The sequence below is a fragment of the Podarcis tiliguerta genome, assembly GCF_965153285.1.
Source record: "Podarcis tiliguerta genome assembly, chromosome: 8".
In the NCBI taxonomy this organism is placed as follows: Eukaryota; Metazoa; Chordata; class Lepidosauria; order Squamata; family Lacertidae; genus Podarcis; species Podarcis tiliguerta.
The window spans coordinates 60992518-61011855 of NC_139541.1; the positions used below are offsets into that span (position 1 = coordinate 60992518).

General features: G+C 44.2%; 1 protein-coding gene across 1 annotated transcript in view; it reads left to right on the forward strand.

Moving 5' to 3' along the window:
• LDLRAP1 (low density lipoprotein receptor adaptor protein 1) overlaps nucleotides 1-19338 on the forward strand; it is a 67342-nt gene that overhangs the window by 12586 nt on the left and 35418 nt on the right. The window contains exon 2 of the mRNA XM_083455916.1: nucleotides 17964-18106. Within this exon, the coding sequence (XP_083312042.1) occupies nucleotides 17964-18106 (143 nt within the window). The remainder of the gene's footprint in view (nucleotides 1-17963; nucleotides 18107-19338) is intronic.

Genomic DNA, 19338 nt, shown 5'->3' on the forward strand with positions numbered 1-19338 from the left:
TGCGTCTGGTGTGCTTGTGTCAGCATTTAACAAAAGACTTGGTCTCATTTTAAAGTAGGAATTCAGTTTAGTTGTATGTAAGGATGAGGGAGAAAAAAATGTTCAGTGTTCCCATTTCAATGCAAACCTACTTCATTTGCGCTTCCTGAAGAGATGTGGAAATCGGAATGATGCAACTATCGTTTGGAATTCACACTGCTTCAAATTTTGCTACACAGTTCTTCTGGTGAAACACACACAGTTGGGGGACGTGTGCAAGCAAAACTAGCGCATATCCATGAAAATAATGTAGAAAAAATACATTGTATGAATGTAGATGACTTGCAATAATGTGCACGTTAGGAGAAATGCACAAAATGTGTATGGCTTTTCATGCAGCCCTTTAAAAAAAAAAGTTTGCAAACTGATGAGGAAATGGGGCAGACTTGAGTTTAAGATTGAGGAAAATGAGAAAACGAGCATAAATGAAATAGGCAGGTTTGCCGATCCCTGGCTGTATAAACTTTCAGGGTCAGGTTCAATCTCACATGCTGAATAATAATTAGAACATTCTGGTCTTCTGCAAGAAGAAAAACGTCACTGAATCGCCCAATGTCTGAGAACACAAAATAAGGGCAATAATCTTGGTTCATGTTATAATTTTCTCATAGGCTTGAGAATAAAGGACGGGCACGAGAGGGCTAAAGCTTGGGGCAGAATTTACTGAAAGTGATTTGGGGGGTTTGTTTGTGTATGCGTTTCTTTAAAAATATGCTTTTACAGAGATGGCATGGAAACAAAGCTGAAGCAAGAGCTGTGTTTACGTGTGCCCTAGGGTTGGAAACTCTTTATGGCTTATCAAATGGCATTTTAAGGCCTTAAGCTCGCAAAATGGCCTAACTGCTGAGCAAACAATAATTGACCCAAAACAGCTCTGTTGATAGAAACAAAGATGTGTGGGGTAAATTTTAACTGGCCTTGTGTGATACTGCTGGGTAATTGCAAGCTGACCTTTAAAGGAAGGCCTAACAATGTTTATCCATTACAGCCCTTAAATCTTCACTTTCACTGTGGAGAGACTTTGGGGTGGGGGGAGCTTGCAGGGAGACAAGGGTGCAATATAAGGAATCTTCCTCATTTAACCAGGCTGTTCCTTATCTTGCAACCTTTTTGGTCTTTCGAGTCCTCCAGGTTTTGTTTGAAAAGTTTCCAGTCTCATTTTAGGTACCTGTGGTTTCCATTCTTCTGTCTCTGCACCTCAGTGAGCCTTGAATGAGCTTCGGCAGCACTAGTGATTTGGACAATGTGCAGTGGTCCTGCTCTGATCAGCAGAGGTGCCCCAGGGCACGATTCTGAACAAGCCCACTGACAAATGGGCATTGTGCAAGAGCATGGTTCACAGAATTGCTTTTTCTACACAGGAGAACCTCCCAGTGGATTGTGCCCAGTGTTAGCTAGAGGGAAAGGATCTCAATTTGACTTTCTACCTCGGGGTGGTTTTAAGCAAGTACAGTGGTACCTTGGGTTACATACACTTCAGGTTACATACGCTTCAGGTTACAGACTCCACTAACCCAGAAATATTGCTTCAGGTTAAGAACTTTGCTTCAGGATGAGAACAGAAATTGTGCTCCGGTGGCGCGGCGGCAGCAGGAGGCCCCATTAGCTAAAGTGGTGCTTCAGGTTAAGAACAGTTTCAGGTTAAGTACGGACCTCCGGAACGAATTAAGTACTTACCGAGGTACAGTGGTGCCTCGCAAGACAAAATTAATTCGTTCTGCGAGTTTTTTCGTTCTACGAGTTTTTTCGTCTTGCGAAGCACCACTGCGTATTGACGGTTTCCCGTAAGAATGCATTGGCGGTTTTAAAAAAAAGGCGCAAGACGTTTCGTCTTGCAAAGCAAGCCCATAGGGAAATCCGTCTTGCGAAGCAACTCAGAAAACGAAAAACTCTTTCGTCTTGCGAGTTTTTCGTCTTCCGAAGCATTTGTCTTGCGAGGTACCACTGTACCACTGTACATTCATAGAATGAGTTGGAAGGGACTCCCAAGAGTCCCCCTGCAATGCAGAAATCTTTTCCCCAGCGTGGAGCCTGAACCCACAACCCTGAGATTAAAAGTGTTGTGCTCTATTGACTGAGGTCTTCTCTTTATATGCAGTAGATCAGCCTTCCCCAACTGGAGACAACCAGTAGAATGAAGGAGTCAACAGAATGTGTTATACCAGGCCCACATTCATACCATCCATTTAAAGAACTATGATACCACTTTAAAACAGTCATGGCTTCCCCCAAAGAATTCTGGGAGATGTAGTTTGTTAAGGGTGCTGAGAATTTCAAGGAGACCCCCTATTCCTGTCCCAGAGCTACAATTTTCAGTGTGGTCTAACAACCATCCCATTTTAATAACAAACCCCACTTCACAGGGAACTCTGGAAATTGTAGCTCTGGTACCCTTAGCAAATTGCAGCGTCCAGAATTATTTGGGCAAAGCCGTGACAGTTCAAAGTGGTGCCATAGAGCTTTAAATGTGTGGTGTTAAGGTGGTCTGGGGGCTTCAGGTGGGCTTTCTTTTTTAGTGCTTCTCTTTGTGAGATTTTTTAAAAACACTCTGCCTATAGAATACTAGCACTCAGGGAGACATCTGAGCTAGAATCCTCCTTGCCTGATATACTAGCTTGTTCACTTGCGTGAATTGCTCTTTCCCCCTCTTTGTGGGAAGGAATGCAGTTATATCATTCTCCACATGCACTCTGAAATGGCACAGCCTGCTGTTTCACCTCAGGATTCCCTCACCTTATTCTCTTGCGCAGGTGGACCAGGTAGCACAACAGAGCTTAAATGGGCTGGTAGCCATGGGCCACTCTACGCTTTTCTTGCTGCTGTACATCTCTTATTACTAAGCAGGCAAGAAGGATATTCTTCAACTTCCCGTCTTGAAGGATTCCATGTGGATGGCGGACAGCTGTGGCAGAGCCGTCTTTCCCATAGGGCTTAGTGGTTCGTTGCTCCAGGGCGCCGGCCTCTCGGGGTGCCCAGTGAGTGGGGAAGCTGCGTGACTTTGCCAGCGGCCTCCCCTTTCCCTGCATGCCCACCAGCTGCGCCCCGTCAACCAGATGGCTGGCGGGTGTGCAGCTTGCCTCCCAAGCCTCTGTGGGAGGAGAGCGATCCCTGCAACAGCATGGGGGAGTGTTGCACCCCCCCCCCATGGCTGGCAGTGCACAGCTTCGCCTCCCCCCCCCCCACTATCAGTGGTAATTTGGGGATGCTGGGTGGATATTTGCCCCCCCCCCGCCCCACATCTGCTAAAGACGGCCCTGAGCTGTGGCTCCAAAGCAGAAGGTAAGAATGGTCTAGGACTGGGATTACTAAACCATGATCTTTGGAACATCAGGCCAAAGCACTCCAGGAGTCTGAGGAGGGCATGGCCTTGGGAGAGTCTCAGGGACCAAGCAGAGAGGCCTGGATGGATCCCTTCTGCCCCTGGGCCTGAGGTTCCCCACCTCTGCTTTAAGATCAAGGCTGCCATCTTGGGTTAATGTCTTAGGTGTACATAAGGAAGGGGAGGCCAGAGTGCTTTAGTTCCATTTGCTCACTAACTGTCTTGAGTCATTCCAGGACACTGTGTTTCTCTGGGGCTGCAAAATTCTTCCCACCACAGAGAACAACCCTGCTCTTGTTTATAAAGATCACTTAAACCAAGACTTAAAGAGGAGATGGAATCAGGAGCCCCTGATCTTGCCAGCGGTCGTTGACTCTCTCTGTCTCTCTCTCAACTTCCTTCAGCCTCTTGTTATGCATGCAAACAAATTGCAGGCTGGAGCAATTTGGGTTCTTGCTACATCAGGATAACTGACATAACCCTACATTTTTGAGCTGGGGGAATGGATGTGCGGTCCCCCCCCCCGGCTCTCTTTCTCCCAGTTGAAAGGTTGCCAAAGCATGTGTGTCTCATTAGCGTTTTCCTCTCTTAAGACAGAACTTACTTAACCTACTGCATGAACTTGCTAATATTTCTGCCATGCACAAAACAGACGTTTGAGAGGCACGTCTTCAAAGAAAAAAAGAGGAAGACGTTCTGCTGAGTAGCTGCCTCTTGGAATGCTTAGCAATATCCAGACACGTCTGTGAAGTGTGTCCCACCTGGAGAGTTAGCATGCAGATGGAAGCCAGTTGATCTTTTTTCTGGATGTTGCAGCTTAAGGAAATGTAGCTCCAAAGAGCCTACTTTACCGTATTTTTCTAGTCCAGCTTTTTTGGACTGATGCAAGTTGTAGTACGCGATGTTTGGAGGGCATCAGGCTCAGGAATGCTGTTCTAGACTTCACTCTTCCAGCCCTTTTGTTTTAAAATTTCCCCATGACCAAGATTCCAAAATACTTTCCCTTAATATTCCAAACCTTATTTGCCCTCTTCAAAGCATTGACAAGCAGCCAATCGGCAACCAGGTGCCTGCAACCCCACTTTGGCATATTTACCTGCCCCACCCACACCTGAAGTCAAGCTATATACATTGAGAAACAAAGAGATATAGGAGTGATCGTTTGTCTGGTAATGGCACCCTCTGATCAGGCAGTCTCCATAAACACCCATTGTTCCCAGGACTTTCTGCAATCGCGCGGTGGTAGATAATAATGCACTCTGCAGCTCCTTTGGAGCACTTTTGTCTGTGCTTGCTTTGTATAGTCACAGTTGAGCCCTGGAATTGCAGACAGGTGCTGGGGCTGACTCCTGGTGTGCCTGGGATTAAGTTGAGCCCTATCCCAGCTGTTAGCTCAGAAGTGGTTATTCCTTGTTGTGTAGGGAGGGTAGCCCCTGAAATCTACTTTTCTTGAGTGTAAACATAAACTAAGAATGGTTGCAGAGTGTCTTTTGCTCTTAAGGCACTTGCTGAACAGATGTGGGCCAGTTGTGTGGCTTTTAAACTGTTTATTATTTGTGTATTATAGTGCAGAGGCCAAAACTCATTGGCAGCACACATGCTCTGCGTGTTTAAAGGTCCAAGTTCAATCAACAGCACTTCCATGGCTTCTGTGTAACAAGAATTGGATACTGCCAGTGGCAGTGTACTTATAGTTTTTGCTATTGTTATGCAATCCATAGGTGTGGGTGAGAAATTCAGTTTGGGTTGCATTTTAATGCAAAGCTATCTAATTCTCATTTTCCCAAAGCACAGATTGAAACGAATTTTGCATTTCTCAGAATCTTGCAGTTCTCCAAGCCAAAAATGTGAATCTTTTGGGTAAGTGTGCATAAGTGTTTATGTTTGTGAAAATAACGTGCAAATGTTAGGAGAAATTGGTTGCAAATACATGTATTAGGCAAACATTGTTTATTAAGAGATTTATATTGGGAGAAATATAGAAAGAGAAATGTGCACTAAAATGCTGGTGCATTTTCATTAAGTTAAAAAAATATATACCACAAACTTACCCAGAAATGGGAGAAATTAACAATGACAGATTCTTCCATTCTTAGCCACCAGTGAACCTTATGCTTTATACATAGGTAAAGGTAAAGGGACCCCTGACTTTTAGGTCCTGTCGCAGATTACTGGGGTTGCAGCACTCACTTCGCTTTACTGGCCGAGGGAGCCAGCGTTTGTCCGCAGTCAGCTTCCGGGTCATGTGGCCAGCATGACTAAGCTGCTTCTGGCTAACCAGAGCAGCGCACGGAAACATGTGTACCTTCCCACTGGAGCGGTACCTATTTATCTACTTGCACTTTGATGTGCTTTTGAACTGCTAGGTTGGCAGGAGCTGGGACCGAACAACAGGAGCTCACCCCATTGCGGGGATTCGAACCGCCGACCTTCTGATCGGCAAGCCCTAGGCTCCGTGGTTTAGACTTTATATCTATATACTTTATATATAGGAATGGCCAAAAGATAAATCATGGGATTTGCTGGTGGTTTTCTGGGTGCTTTGTAGTATGGTGGCTATAGCATTAAAATAAAATCTTTTTACGGTAATTGTAAAAAAAAACCTTGGCCTTGTGATATCAGCCTCAGTGTTTCTCACCTGTGCAATATGAGTACTAATTACTTGTATCTAGCCTGACCTTTTGTACAGCTCTGCTGGCCAGTTTTAGAGTTCCGTGTTGGATTCTCTGATTTATAGTAACCCAGTTATAGGTTTTAAGGTCATCCCACACAAATCTTTTAGCTTGGCAGCACCTACACTTTGGAACTCATTGCCTATTGACAACATACAGGATCCTTTACTGTACTATTTCCAATGCCTGCTTAAATCATATTTCTTTAGGTGACCATACATAGGCATGTAAAATTACTATTATTAGCTACCCAGAGTGGCCAGGGCAACCCACTCAGATGGGTGAGGTGCAAATAATAAAATTATTGTTATTAGTCGAAGTTTTGATATCTTTTTGGCTTATTGCCGATTCTGATTATCTTTGGAATGTTCTTAAATACCTGTTTTTAGCTGTCTTCTATTGAGAACTTGTTATGTATTTTTTGTATACCACTTAGAGGTTTTATTGCAATCCAATGGCATATAAAAATCTTAAAATAAATAAATCCCAGTATTTGGCTTATGGGGTGAAGTAGTTAACTAGCTTTTCTGAGCCACCATGTAGTCCGCTAGTTCCAGTTGATGGATTTTGGGGCTTCTAGTCTTTTGTTTTGATAGTAGATTCAGTAAAGCCTGTAATCTGCCCTTCAGGTGGTTAGGTCCCTGCCCTGGAAGGTTACAGGAGATATCAACAAGGGCAAATACAAATGCAGTTGCAGAAGTTGTCACCTTAAACAAAGAAATGTAGTAATTGATTGGTGAGGTGAGCCATTGTTTTGACAAAGGGTGGATTTGCAGATTGGAGAAAGTCTTAAAAAACTGCTTTGGCCCCATAACAACCTGGTGAAGGAGGTTGTTCTTATTGCCGTTTTATAGGGGATCGGGAGAGTGTCAGGGCTTGAGAAATGCTTCAAGCTGAGTCTGTGACATTGGTGGTATTTGAACCTGGCGCCCTCTGGCCTTTGCTGGCTGCCTCCCAGAGATAATGAGGGTATTAGCCACCTATTCCAATGACTCCCTCTGCTTTCGGTGCCCTTGCCTTCCTTGCTGGGTTCACAGTTGAGGGACTTGGAAACGCTAGACACTAATCATCCCTGCACCCCTCGGAGGTCCAGGTCTTCTGTATTCATGTCCTTGCACCAAAGGGTTGAGTGGAAGAGGAACGAGGCGGAAAGGTTAAGTGGCTTTTGCGAAGCTGGTAGAAACTGTCAAAGCAGGGATCGGAAGGAGGGGCTCCCAGCTCCTGGCTCGTTCCTGTCCAGCCCACACAGCCTCGCATGCTTGCAAAGTGCTTTTCGAGCTGGCAGGGTGGGATGGGGGGGCGTTGCTGAGCTGTTTGCAGCCTTGTAGAAGGTCACACGCTCAAATGCTCTTTATTCGTACAGCTTGCCACTTAAGACACGCCAGCTGCATCAGGCCAATAGCCCATCTAGCGGCCAGCTAGATCCCTGTGGGGAACCCACAACCTGGGCTTGAGCTTAGTGGCATGTAGCCCACCTGCAGTTCCCAGTAACTGGTATTGGAGGGAAAGCATAGCCATCATGGCTACTAGCTCAGCCACTTTGCTCCTGTCCGGGCTGGTCCTTTCTGCTGCTGCAGCACACTAAGGCAAAGTTTGGCTTAGCATGTAGCCCATCCTTAACTTGTGGTTGACCTCTCTCTTTGCAAACCACGAGCTGCACTCAAAAACTATCCTTGGCTACAGGTCGTGTTTGGAGAGGCAAAAAAGAACAGAGTTAAGGAAAAGCATTCAGTTGTCAACTGATTTTTAATACTGCATTCCAAGAAGTATGTGGACTCACTTATCTTTGAAACATTCAGACAGCTAGGTTCACTTTTGGTTGTGGAGAAAATGGAAATGGTGTTAATCACACCATCTGTGCCCCCTTTCTTGGTCCATTAGAAAAATGACAAGGATCACCATCACTTGATGCGGAGCAAGCAAAGCACTGTCCTCTGCAGTGAGGCAGCAGGGTGCAAACAAAACGATTCATTCGTTTGATGGCTTTGCCCTCATCCTTTCAATGCATGTTTAAGCACTAAGGGACAATTCTAGTTGGTAGTAAGTAACTGAGCATGAAACAAGAAGGTAGAGATTATATCTAGAATGGGGTACACAATTATATTAAAAAGGGAAATGCTGTTTTAAAAACTTAGAGAATTTTCTGCTGGTTCAAACTGAGCATACAAGCAATATGTTTTTTGTTGATTTTGTGTGTGTTGGTAGCCATACTGTAATAAAATAGATCCTTAATCAATTCCTGCTTCGCCACAAGGCTCAATGGGTGGCCTGCTGGGACCAGCTGTTACTGTTTATCAGGCTGACCTGCCTTGCAGGGTTGTTGAGAGAGCTGGGCTGTATGGTTGAAATACGGTAAATCTCAGTGGAACTGAGCAGTAAGTTGGATTCTATTAATCTGAGTGGTTTGTTACGTTGCCGTGTTAACATCTAAATGTGTCCCCGCTTGACCCAACAATCGCGTGACCCCTGACCTGCCTCTCTGTGAAGCAGTCTATCTGGAAATGTAATTTAGTAAGTGTGAACATTAATTTTGCAGACTGATACTTAAAAAACAACAAGTTAATGTGCTTCTCTTTGTCAATACCAGCTGTTCTCTCCACTAAGCTTTAACTGAATGTACTGGTACATATTGAAACTCTGCCCTTGTGGGTAAAAGCTCTGCCTCCATCTGTAGCAGGTGGGATCCTTTTTCACCCCAAGGGCCACACTCCCTTCTGGGGCCACATGCCATTGGTGGGCGGGGCCAGAGGCAAAAGTGGGTGGAGCAATAGTTGTCAACATTACCTTTCTACAGTACTCTAGTTCCACTATGACTTATGGCCTTAGTTTATCTGCTCAATCTGCCCACACAGCTGCATGACCTCACTGTATTGTGTAGTGCAGGCAGAGCTTACTGGTGAAAGTGCACAAAGTCGTGTTTATTACATTATGTAATGCGTGTTCACTCTGTTAAAGTAACAACAGGTTCATGCTGTTTCTCTACCCTACCCCATCCCAGATCTGTCCACTTTGGCAGAGAAAGCTATAAAAGGCATAAAAACAAGACTTTGCATTTGAACCCCCAAGCAGAAAAATCTCAATTCAGTATCGGCTGCAGAATTCCCCATCTTGGGAATCTTATTTTTAAAAGGCAAGTTTATAGCCCTTATGGCTGCAGAAGATGGAATTTAAAGTGAGCACTGAAAGAAATTTCTGTGTGGGCTTCTGTTCTTCCGAATAAGTAGTAGGAGCAGAATAAATAATGCACACTAAGCTGTATGCAGATGTGCATGGCTTTTGCATAATCCACGCAGGCTGCAAAATTCAACTTTGCAGAACTTGGATTTTATATGTTTTTTGGACAGTGTGTGTACAGCCCTGCTTCTGAGGACATTTCTGTGTGTCCACATTTGACTCCTGAAGGACTAATTTTGTATTACGGCATAAGCTTTTCTGGACTTGAATCCAAAAGAATTCAAATCCATTAAGTTTAATCCTCCATTGCAGATACAGATACATATGTTGTAAGCAGTGAGGCCAGAAAGAAATGAAATGTAAGAAGCACAGTGAGTCTTTACAGCAGCAGTGATCGGTGATGCAAGAGTTTGGCAATCCTGAGTTGATTAACATCTACAGTGTGAAAGGAAGCCATTGTCTCTATTTAGACACAAAAGACGGGTAGAACACCTGTAAGCTGTAAGCGTAATCAAGAGGCTGTTGCTAAGAGTATAATGGGAGGAAGTTGTTCCTAAGGGCACACATTAGTTCAAAATGAGGCATGGTAAACTAATTGCCCTTTAGTGCCACATTATGCTCACAATCTGGCCATTTTTATACATTATGCAGAAGCAAATCAGAGGTTCCCAGGAGGGATGTAAGAAGGCATTTTTCTCCATTCCTCCCTGCATTTGTTGCACGCACCATTGTTTCCCTTCCGCTGCGGTTAAACTTTAACCAAAAACTACATTATTCATCTCATTGTCCGCTGTGGTGAAATGAAATTAAATACGCAAACTGCATTGCCATTATGTTAACTTTACGCCATTCATTTCCACACACAGGAAATGCGATGCTAATGTGGGGAAAACACAATCAGTTATGTATCATTTGTGGACCAAAAGCAGCAGCAACAGTGAATACAAGTCATATTTGCTGGATTGGTTTCTGTTCCAGACATGGGACGAATTAGCGAACATCAGCAATTTCTGTAAAACTTTCAATAAATTATAATTTTTTTAAAAGGCTGAATAAATGATAATAAAGAGATATTGGGTTGCAGTCCTATACACCAGGTATGGGGGGGCTGGTAGCCCTCCAGATGTTGCGGGACTATGACTCCGTTATCTGCTGGCCATTCTGGCTGATGTTGATAAGACTCCCAATTCCCATCTGGAGGGCTATAGGTTCCCTTCTCCGACTATACACTCTTTCCTCCTAAATCCAGTTGAAGTCACATGACAGCTTCTGAGTGCATTGATTAGTGTTGGTGCACATTTACATAGAGGCCAATGGGGAGACAACTACTGAAAACCTAAAGCAGATCTGCTTGTTTGAAGCAGCTGGAGAAAATCAGGCAAGCCCAGTAAGCTTGCCTGTTTTGTGTGAGGTAAGTCCAACCCCTCGCTGCAGTTTTAGTGTGCCACATTATTGCACGCAGTGCCTTCCTCCTGAGTCATCCTGCATATTTCCCTCCTGACTAATTCTGCTTCGCAATTAGGTGGCATAATTATGAGTCATGTAGGATTACCTTGCGGGGTGTGTTGAGCTTTAAGGGGCTGGTTGTTGCTTGCTCACTTCAAAACACGCCTTCTTATTGTTCACAGGTGGGAATTGGTCATAGCATATTCTGCTCCTTCAATAAAACACACACCTTGATATGGAATCCGATCATAGAAGCTGCTCTTGTTGTTCAAAGCTTGAGAATTTGGACAAATGTATCTTGGTCAAAGCTGCCTCTCTTAAGTCCTCCTCTCTGTTCTTATGAAATCACTCTTTTTGCCTGAGTTGTCAGGCATTGTTGTTCACAACTCCTCAGTAGAAACACATTGATATGTGCTGGAATGGCAAAAGGTCAAGGGTTCTGGGCATTGCTGGGATGCCAAAGTAATTGTTTCTGGCGTGGGCTGGAGGTTCCTTGATAAAATTGTAAGAAATGGGCTTGTTTTATTTCTGAAATTTTCTAAAAGCACGCTTTTGTGTAAAGCATAGATCATAACTGTCAACTTACAGATTTGAAAATAAGGGACCAGCAGCCTCAAAAATAAGGGATCAGCAGCCAAAATAAGGGATTTTCCGAGCACAGATATGTTCAACTTCTGAGCCCCTCCAAGCCAAAGGCAGAAAAACCAGCCAGCAGCCAAACAAAGCCTCAAGCGGTGGTTCCCACAGCGCAGCAACCCGGCAAAGGGGATGCAGCAAGGAAAACCACTGTTACCTCTCCGCTGGGAAGCGCTGAGCAAAGGCGAGTCACCAGGCAATGCGGCCGATTTGATCGGCACAAGGCATGCAAGCTCCACCCCCCAGTCGTTCTCAGACTCCTTATTGGGTGAGCAGCGCAGCCAAGCAACACAGTTGGCGCCTCCCTCCTCTCTGGCTGGCAGGGAAGGAGGGAGAGGAGCTGCTTCCTTTGAAACCCGGGAAATTTAAGGGACATCATCAATAAGGGACAGCAGCGGGACACAGCGCTGGGATAAGGGATTTTCCCACCAAATAAGGGACAGTTGACAGCTATGACATGGATCCCAGGGCAGTATAATTAAAAAAAAAGAAATCGAACAGCAGTACAATCAAAGCAGAATTAAATCTTAGGAATAATATACCCAAAATTATACAACCAGCTAAGACAATACAGTAAATACATGCTGCCAACCCAGGAACGAAAATAAGCAAGCTGTCCAAAACAGCGGGTTGGCAATTCTTAAACATGGCCAAAGTATTAACATTTAAGTAGCAAGACTATGTCTTAACTAGAGTTGAGCTGAAAATTTATGCAGTTTTTTACAAAATCCCCTGGCCTTTCTCTATCAGTGAATGAGAAAAGAAATGGATAGTTTTTTTTAATTCAAAGGGGAGAGAAAATATCAGTGAAAATCTCATGTCTTGGGCTGCAGGGCTTTCTTGACTTTTGAGGTTTTTGGCAGTGTCCTTTCCTTCACTTTGCAAATCCTCTCACATCTGGAGGGCTACCAGCTCCCCACATACCTGGTGTACAGGATTGCAACCTAACATCTCTTTATTATTATTTATTCGGCCTTTCATCTGCACTCTGCAGCCATTTTGTGTTCCTGCACTTCAGTTAAAGCCCAAGAGAAAGGTACCATAACGTAACCCTGGGAGAGTATACATGCAGAACTGCAAAAAATGCTAAAGATCTCTTTCAATAAAAAACCAGAGGCCTACCTCCTGGGAATAACAGATTTGGATAGTCCACAAAAGAGGAAGAGTATCTTTTTATATGCGACGGCGGCAGCAAGAGTTTTGATCGCAGCAAAATGGAAGAGTAATGAAATCCCCTCTATACAAGATTGGATCCAAAAGCTGACAGAATATGCCGAATTAGATGGTTTATCAGAAAAAATAAAGAATAAATCAAAACAGGAATTTGTTTCTAAATGGGAGGTTTTCAAAGAATATCTGAAAAATAAATATAGTAGTTTAAATTCTGTTGCAGCATTCGAGGAACTTCAGTAATAGTTGCTAGGTAGATAGAAGAAATTAGATTTATTGAGAATAAGTTTAATTATGAAAAAAAAATGTGTATTGGCAATAAGTAATATGAATTTGAAATATGGAATAGACGGGAAGTTGGGTCTTTAGTGTTAAGACCAATAGATGTTTTATTGTTTGCCAAGAAAATTATGTGTCTATGGTTATTTTTGTAATTTGTGTGTAATTTGGTATTTGTGTTTTTTGTGGGTTTTTTTCTTGTTGTATAAATAAATATTAAAAAAAAAAACAACGTAACCCATGATTAACTCCATTGGGTTGGATTACTGCAATGCACTCTATGTGGGACTTCCCTTGAGAGTGAGACCTCTCTGCATATTATACCTGTGCCTGGAGATCTGCTCTGGTTGCCCATTTGCTCAGGTTCAAGGTGTTGGTGTATGAAGCCCTTTTACGGCTTGGGACTAGTTCACTTGCAGAACTGGCACTGTTATACATGCCACATAATGAAATGAATGTTTTAGTGCTGCAGCACCTTCCCCTTGGAACTCCATGCCGATTGATTTCAAGCACACACCTTCCTTATCTTCTCAGCCCCTGCTTAAAACACTTCTGTTTAGGCAAGCCTAGACAGACATGTAGAAGTTACATGAGCTTTATCTCTTTTTGGCTACTTTTGAATGTTTTTTGATACTTGTTTTTAACTCCCCCGCCCAAGAATATTAATGTTTTATTTCATATTTTTGTAAGCCACTTAGAAGCTTTCTTGCAAACAGGCAGTATACAAATTTTGTTAAATGAAATAGTAACTCCTCCCATAGGGCTTTTTCACACAGGAAGTCTGGGCAGCTGGAAGGGTTGAAGGAATGCTAGGGAAATCTTTCTAAAGGAAAGAAAAACACAAACACCATCTTTGACCACCTTGTGATGATGATAAGATGAGCTCCAAACCCTACGCTGACCCTAAATTTCTCAGTGTCCTGAGAACAAAATCCTTTTCACAGTGTAAGAAAACGTTTGAGAAATGGGGGGCGGGGGCAGATTTTGCTAGTCCTTCTCCTCCTCATTCCTTGTATCTGGACCTTCCTTTTCAAAATCAATAGCTGCTTGTGTTTCGTTTTAGATCCAGCCTTTTTCTTATTGTGGGAGGAGGGGGGCGCTACCTGGCGCAGCTGCTGGAAACAGGAGAAACCGCATACAGTTACCTTCTCAGTTTCCACTAGAAGGTTTGCAGGGAGAGTGTGTCCCCGAGGCCTTTCTGAGCAAACAAAAAAACCTCTTCTCCCTTTTGCTTGTTGGCATCAAATGATAGCCTGAACTGGTGCCTAATTTTAGCCTCTTGTCTCCTGCTTGGGTCTCGTTTTGCGATATCCTTCCTGCAGTTTTTTTAGAATGGAGCTTTGCTTACTGCAATTCATTGTGGCTGGGCTACAGCTCAGTGGAGATAAATCTGTATTGTGTAGATTTCCTGTGGGGGGGGGGTCATGTGTTTGGAGGAATTTCCTGGTACTTTTGAGCAGGGAAGCGAAGGAATTTGGGGGGGAAATTTCATGTGAACTTGAGTCTCGCCCATTGTCCCTTCCTTTTTGACAGGGATGGAGCTCAGGCCAGAATTATTATTTATTACTGTTTTAGACGGCCAACCCGATATCTCTGGTGACAAATAGCTTACAAACAATCACCAAATTCCTTTAAAATATGGTTTTAGTTGCAAACGTTCATTATTTGGGGCTGTACAGGGTTTTCCTCAGCTTTGTATTTTATGTTATTGAATTATGTTCTACTCTCTTTCAGTGCTTGGTATTAGTGTTTATTTTATTGATTTGTTTTTTGGCTACTCCTTCTTCTTCTTCTACATATTATTTTAGACTGTCTCCTGTAACCCACTTAGAGGTCTTTTTGTTCTAGTAAGAGTCATGGCTTCCTGCAAAGAATCCTGGGAGCTGCAGTTGTTCATGTGCTGAAGACTCCTGTTCCCCTCAGAGAGCTGCAAATGTCAGAGTGATATAAAAATCAATCTTCTTCCCAGAGGAACTCTAGGAATTGTAGCTCAGGGGAAGGGTTGTCTGCTAGCAAGCAGAACTACATTTCCCAGGATTCTTTGGGGGAAGCCATGGCTGTTTAATATTATACTGTATTGCTTTAAATGCCTGGTGCAGAGGGCTCCCCTGCCAACAATCTCTCTCACTCCCCCTCCTGCCCAGTGCTTTAGTAGTGCATACCTATGCACGGTGACAGCAAGCACGTAGACAGGATCAGAAAGAAGAGCTTGTAAAAAATAAATTGCTGGCTGTGCATCCTTCTAGCCCTGGCAACTAGCCAAGAGGGTAGTACTTCTGGCTGGGTGACATCACTAGACACTACACAGGCCTTGAGGTTGTGAAAAGCTAATGAAGAGGAGAGCCTGCTTAAGCCTGTGCACAGATGGTTTGTCTTTCTGATAACTGGTTTGGAAGTGGGCAGGGGATTTGAGGCTGCTCAGTTATTGTGGGAGAGGGTAGAAGCAAGTGCACAGATCATGCTGTGCAGCAGGTTGTTCCTGCCCTGTGAAATGTGAGAGTTCCTCTTGAGCTTTGTATCCCGTGCTTGACTGGGTAGGCTCAGGCTTGGGGTTATAGTTTCTGCTTTCTAGTTGGTACAGGCAACTCCCCATTTACGTGGGGGTTACGTTCCGAGGCACAACGTGTTTAAGTGAAATCGCATATATCCGGAACATTGTTGAAAAAGCCTGCAAACACCACAATCACTCCCTCCAAACCTCCTTGCTCAAACTCCAACTCTCCACAGGCCTCAAAGGTCGGTGCAAGAGCTGCTGGGATTCCACTTGCAAAGGCTCCTGGGATTGCTTGACACTGTTTTCATGCCATTTTTGCTGTTTTGCACTCTTTTGGGTCTGTTTTAGCTCCTTTTGTGCCACTTCCAGGTTTGCGGTGATGCACATGTTCGCGGTCATGCATGCCTTGAATGCGCACAAATGGGAAGTTGCCTGTATGTGGCTCTGAAGACTGTGCTCTAAACCAGCTTCAGAGCAGGGTTGGGAAAACTTCCCCACCCCATCGCCAGGCCCAGGGCGGCTTTTCCTCTTGAGTGACTTTCTGGAGGCTGCATTCCAGCAAATGGGTGGGCCAAAGCAAAAATATGGTCTGAGGCCTGAGCAGCAAGTAGATAGATGCAGAATTATACTTGCTGGTGTCTTTAGTGTTGCTACCCCATGTGGTGAACCACTGAACTTTCAGGTGGAAGTTTTCTTATTGGAGAACCTTCCCAGCAGCCTCTGCCCATTGAGTCACAGGATTGTAGAGTTGGAAAGGACCATGAGGCTCATCTAGTCCTATCCCCAGTCTCTAAGGGGTCTCTGTAGTATAGTGTATTTTAAAACGGGGTTTTAGAGTTTTTAGGGGTTTTAGAATGTTTTATGTAGTTTTTGTGTAGTTTTATGTAGTTTTTCAATTTCATTGTTCTGCAAGGGACAATGACAATAAAGATATCGTAATCATAATCCCCAGCTGGCCATTGGATCTTCCTGAGCAGGAAGGAATATAAAGGCCTTCCTTTTCCAGCTGTGTTTGCTGGAGCAACAAAGTCATCTTGAGCTGGGAACTGTAGTTTGCTAAGGGTGCTGAGAGTTGTTAGTCCCATAATTCTCTGGAAAGAGGGATTGGCTGTTAAACCACCCTGGGAATTGTAGGGGGGAAGGGGGGAGGAATTGTGTACCGTATTTTTCGCTCTATAAGACGCACATTTCCCCCTCCAAAAATTAAAGGGAAATGTGTGTGCGTCTTATGGGGCGAATGCAGGCTCCTTGGCTTCAGCGATAGCAACGCGAAGCCTCTGGAGTGCAGTGGGAGTTCCCGCTGCGCTCCGGAGGCTTCGGGTTGCCTTCACTGGAAGGCGAAGGCAATTTGGGAGAGGGAGAGTTGCGCAGCGCCCCTTCAGCGAAGCGGGAGAAGAATTGGAAGGGGCTCCGTTTCTCCTGCCGTTCTCTGAAGGGGCACTGCGCAAAGAGGGAGAGAATTTTTTTTCTTGTTCTCCCCCTCTAAAACAAGGTGCGTCCTATGGTCAGGTGCGTCCTATAGAGCAAAAAATACGGTAGTTTTATTCACTGCTGGGCAGTTATCACTGGTTACTAGTCATGATGGCTGTATATGACCTCCAGTATCAGATGGAGGCCGTATGCCTCTGAAAAGCAGCTGTTGAGAGATCAGGAGTGGGAGAGTGCCATTTCTCTCATGTCTTACTTATGGGCTTCCTGTAGACATCTGCTTGGCCACTGTGAGAACAGGATGCTGCACTAGATGGGGCCATTGGCATGATCTCATAGGGCTCTTGTTGTTTTATCTTCTGGGACAATTCCTGCCTACCCCGGCCAACTTCAAAGGTGGGAGGAAGACCAGTTGCCTATCACATTTGCCAGAGCACAGTAAAACCCTTGAAGCCTGAATGCAGCTATGCTCTCTCTCCTTTCACCACCACACTCCTCAAGGGCGCCCTGCCTTAAGCCGCTGTTCTTGATGAGCCATTATGGGCTGTGAAGTGGGAGGCTGGCCGGCTGAGCCATCCAGTGCAATCCAGCAGGATGTTCCAGTAATTTTGTTGCTCAGCTCCTGTGCATTGATGGAAGCTTGCTCGGAAAAAAAATACCTGCCGATTGTGCCCCATGTTAATTAGTACAAATGAGACAGCTGTTAGTTCCTTTTCGGGGGGAGGGGGGGTCAATCTATAATGAAGCATAACACCTTCACATTTCTTGGGCCAGCCGTGCATATTATCCTTAGGAATTTTTTCCAACTAGCATATATTGAGGAAGTCTGTTGCTCTTTCATTCCCATGCTATAACTTTGGCCAGCACTGAGGAGCCTTATGAGTACAGGAGTTAACAGAATGCATCCCCAGCCTTTGCATGAACCATTGATGACTCACAGAGCAGTCTTCAAAAAAGAAATTATACGCAACCTCTGGGTTTTTATTCCATATTTCCAGCAGCGCAAAACCAATTAAGGGGTCGTTTTTCCTTCCTCCACAAGCCTTTTAACAGAAGGGGTTGCTAAAGCATCCCCACTTGTTTGAAAAATGCAACACAGAACTAGAAGTTTTAATTATTATTTTTTATAAATTTATTTATTTTTAATCCCACCTGTCCCGAGTGCAACCAGTTGTTATGAAACCCGAAACATCAAGTCAAGTGTCCCAGGTTGAGGGGGAGGGCAGTTGGGGCATATCCCTTCTATCCAATCATTTAATGTTTCATACCAGGTACCCTTAAACAATAAACCTTCTTAATTCCACAGAGCTCCCGGAAAACTGGACCGACACCAGAGAAACCTTATTGGAGGGCATGCTCTTCAACCTGAAGTACCTGGGCATGACACTCGTTGAGCAACCCAAAGGTGAAGAGTTATCTGCTGCTGCTGTCAAAAGAATTGTAGCTACGGTGAGCTTCCCTTTACTTCATACCCTCACACCCCCAAATGTCCTCCGTTATGCCTAGGCTAGAAGGGTAGCAGCCATAGCAGTATATGTGCAGCTTCCATAGCTCTGTCCTGTTGAATCCAGAGCAGCGCTTGAAAGCTGAGTTTTTGGCTCTATCTCCCATTCAAACTTAAGATAGGTTTGAAAGTTTACTGGAAATGTGGATGACTTGTGCTTTTGTTTTTGTAATTCTTTGGAGGATCTCAGATGGGGGCTCTGTTTCTGTGGTCAAGTGAAGGGTATTAGCAGGTTTGGAAAACCCCACAAATTCACAGAAGTACAAAACATAATTTAAGGAAATTTTTGAACTAGGGTTACAGAGGGGGAACCCCAAACAAGTGCTCAGTGGGCATGGAATTCTGGTTAGATGTTGGGAGGGGTGGAAAAATGAGGCGGGAGGGAAATAGGATGGAGTGGCTAGACGTCTGAACAGCAGCACTTCACACTGCAACTTTCTGCTACAGATCCTACATGTTAACACTTCAATTCGGCCTATAGCCATGCACTCTAAACTTATGTTCAAGAACAGTAGGGAAACTCGTTCAAGTGACATTAAAAACCATTAAAATTCAGTTCATAAAACAGAAAGCAGTTCATAAAATGCATAAAATGCTTTGCAATTATAGGAAATTAGCCAACATAAAAGTGGCCTGATTTATAGCAAGTTACTAAAAACTTGCTTGAATAAAGGAGGCTTTGCATATCTTGCTAAAAATCTGTAGAGTTATACTTGGGCGGGTTTCTTGTGGCAGTGGATTGGGGTGGCAGCTAGCAAAGATCCTGATGTTTGTCCCCATCAAACGAAGAGGAAGAATATCTTAAGCAGGGGCCCATCTGATGACCTCAGTCCATAGGAGGGCTCCCATGGGGTGTGGAAGTGTTTTATGGGGCCAAATAAACCGCTACGTGATAAATTTGAATTTTATTGTTTTGTATGCTTCATTCAATTTGTTTTCCTTGAATTAGAATTAGTATGAATCGTGACATCATGAAACCTCATTTAACCTCTGCAGTTTTCAAAATTCGGAAAAGGGTTTCTAGGCCGCGGATGAACCTGCGGCTCTCTGGGTATTTTTGTTGGTCTCCAGTTCCCACCAACCCCAGCAAACATGGTCAGTGGTTGGGAAGTTGACGTCCAACAAAATTGGGAGGGCCACAGGCCATATGAAAGGCTACCTCTCATGTGTTACCTGC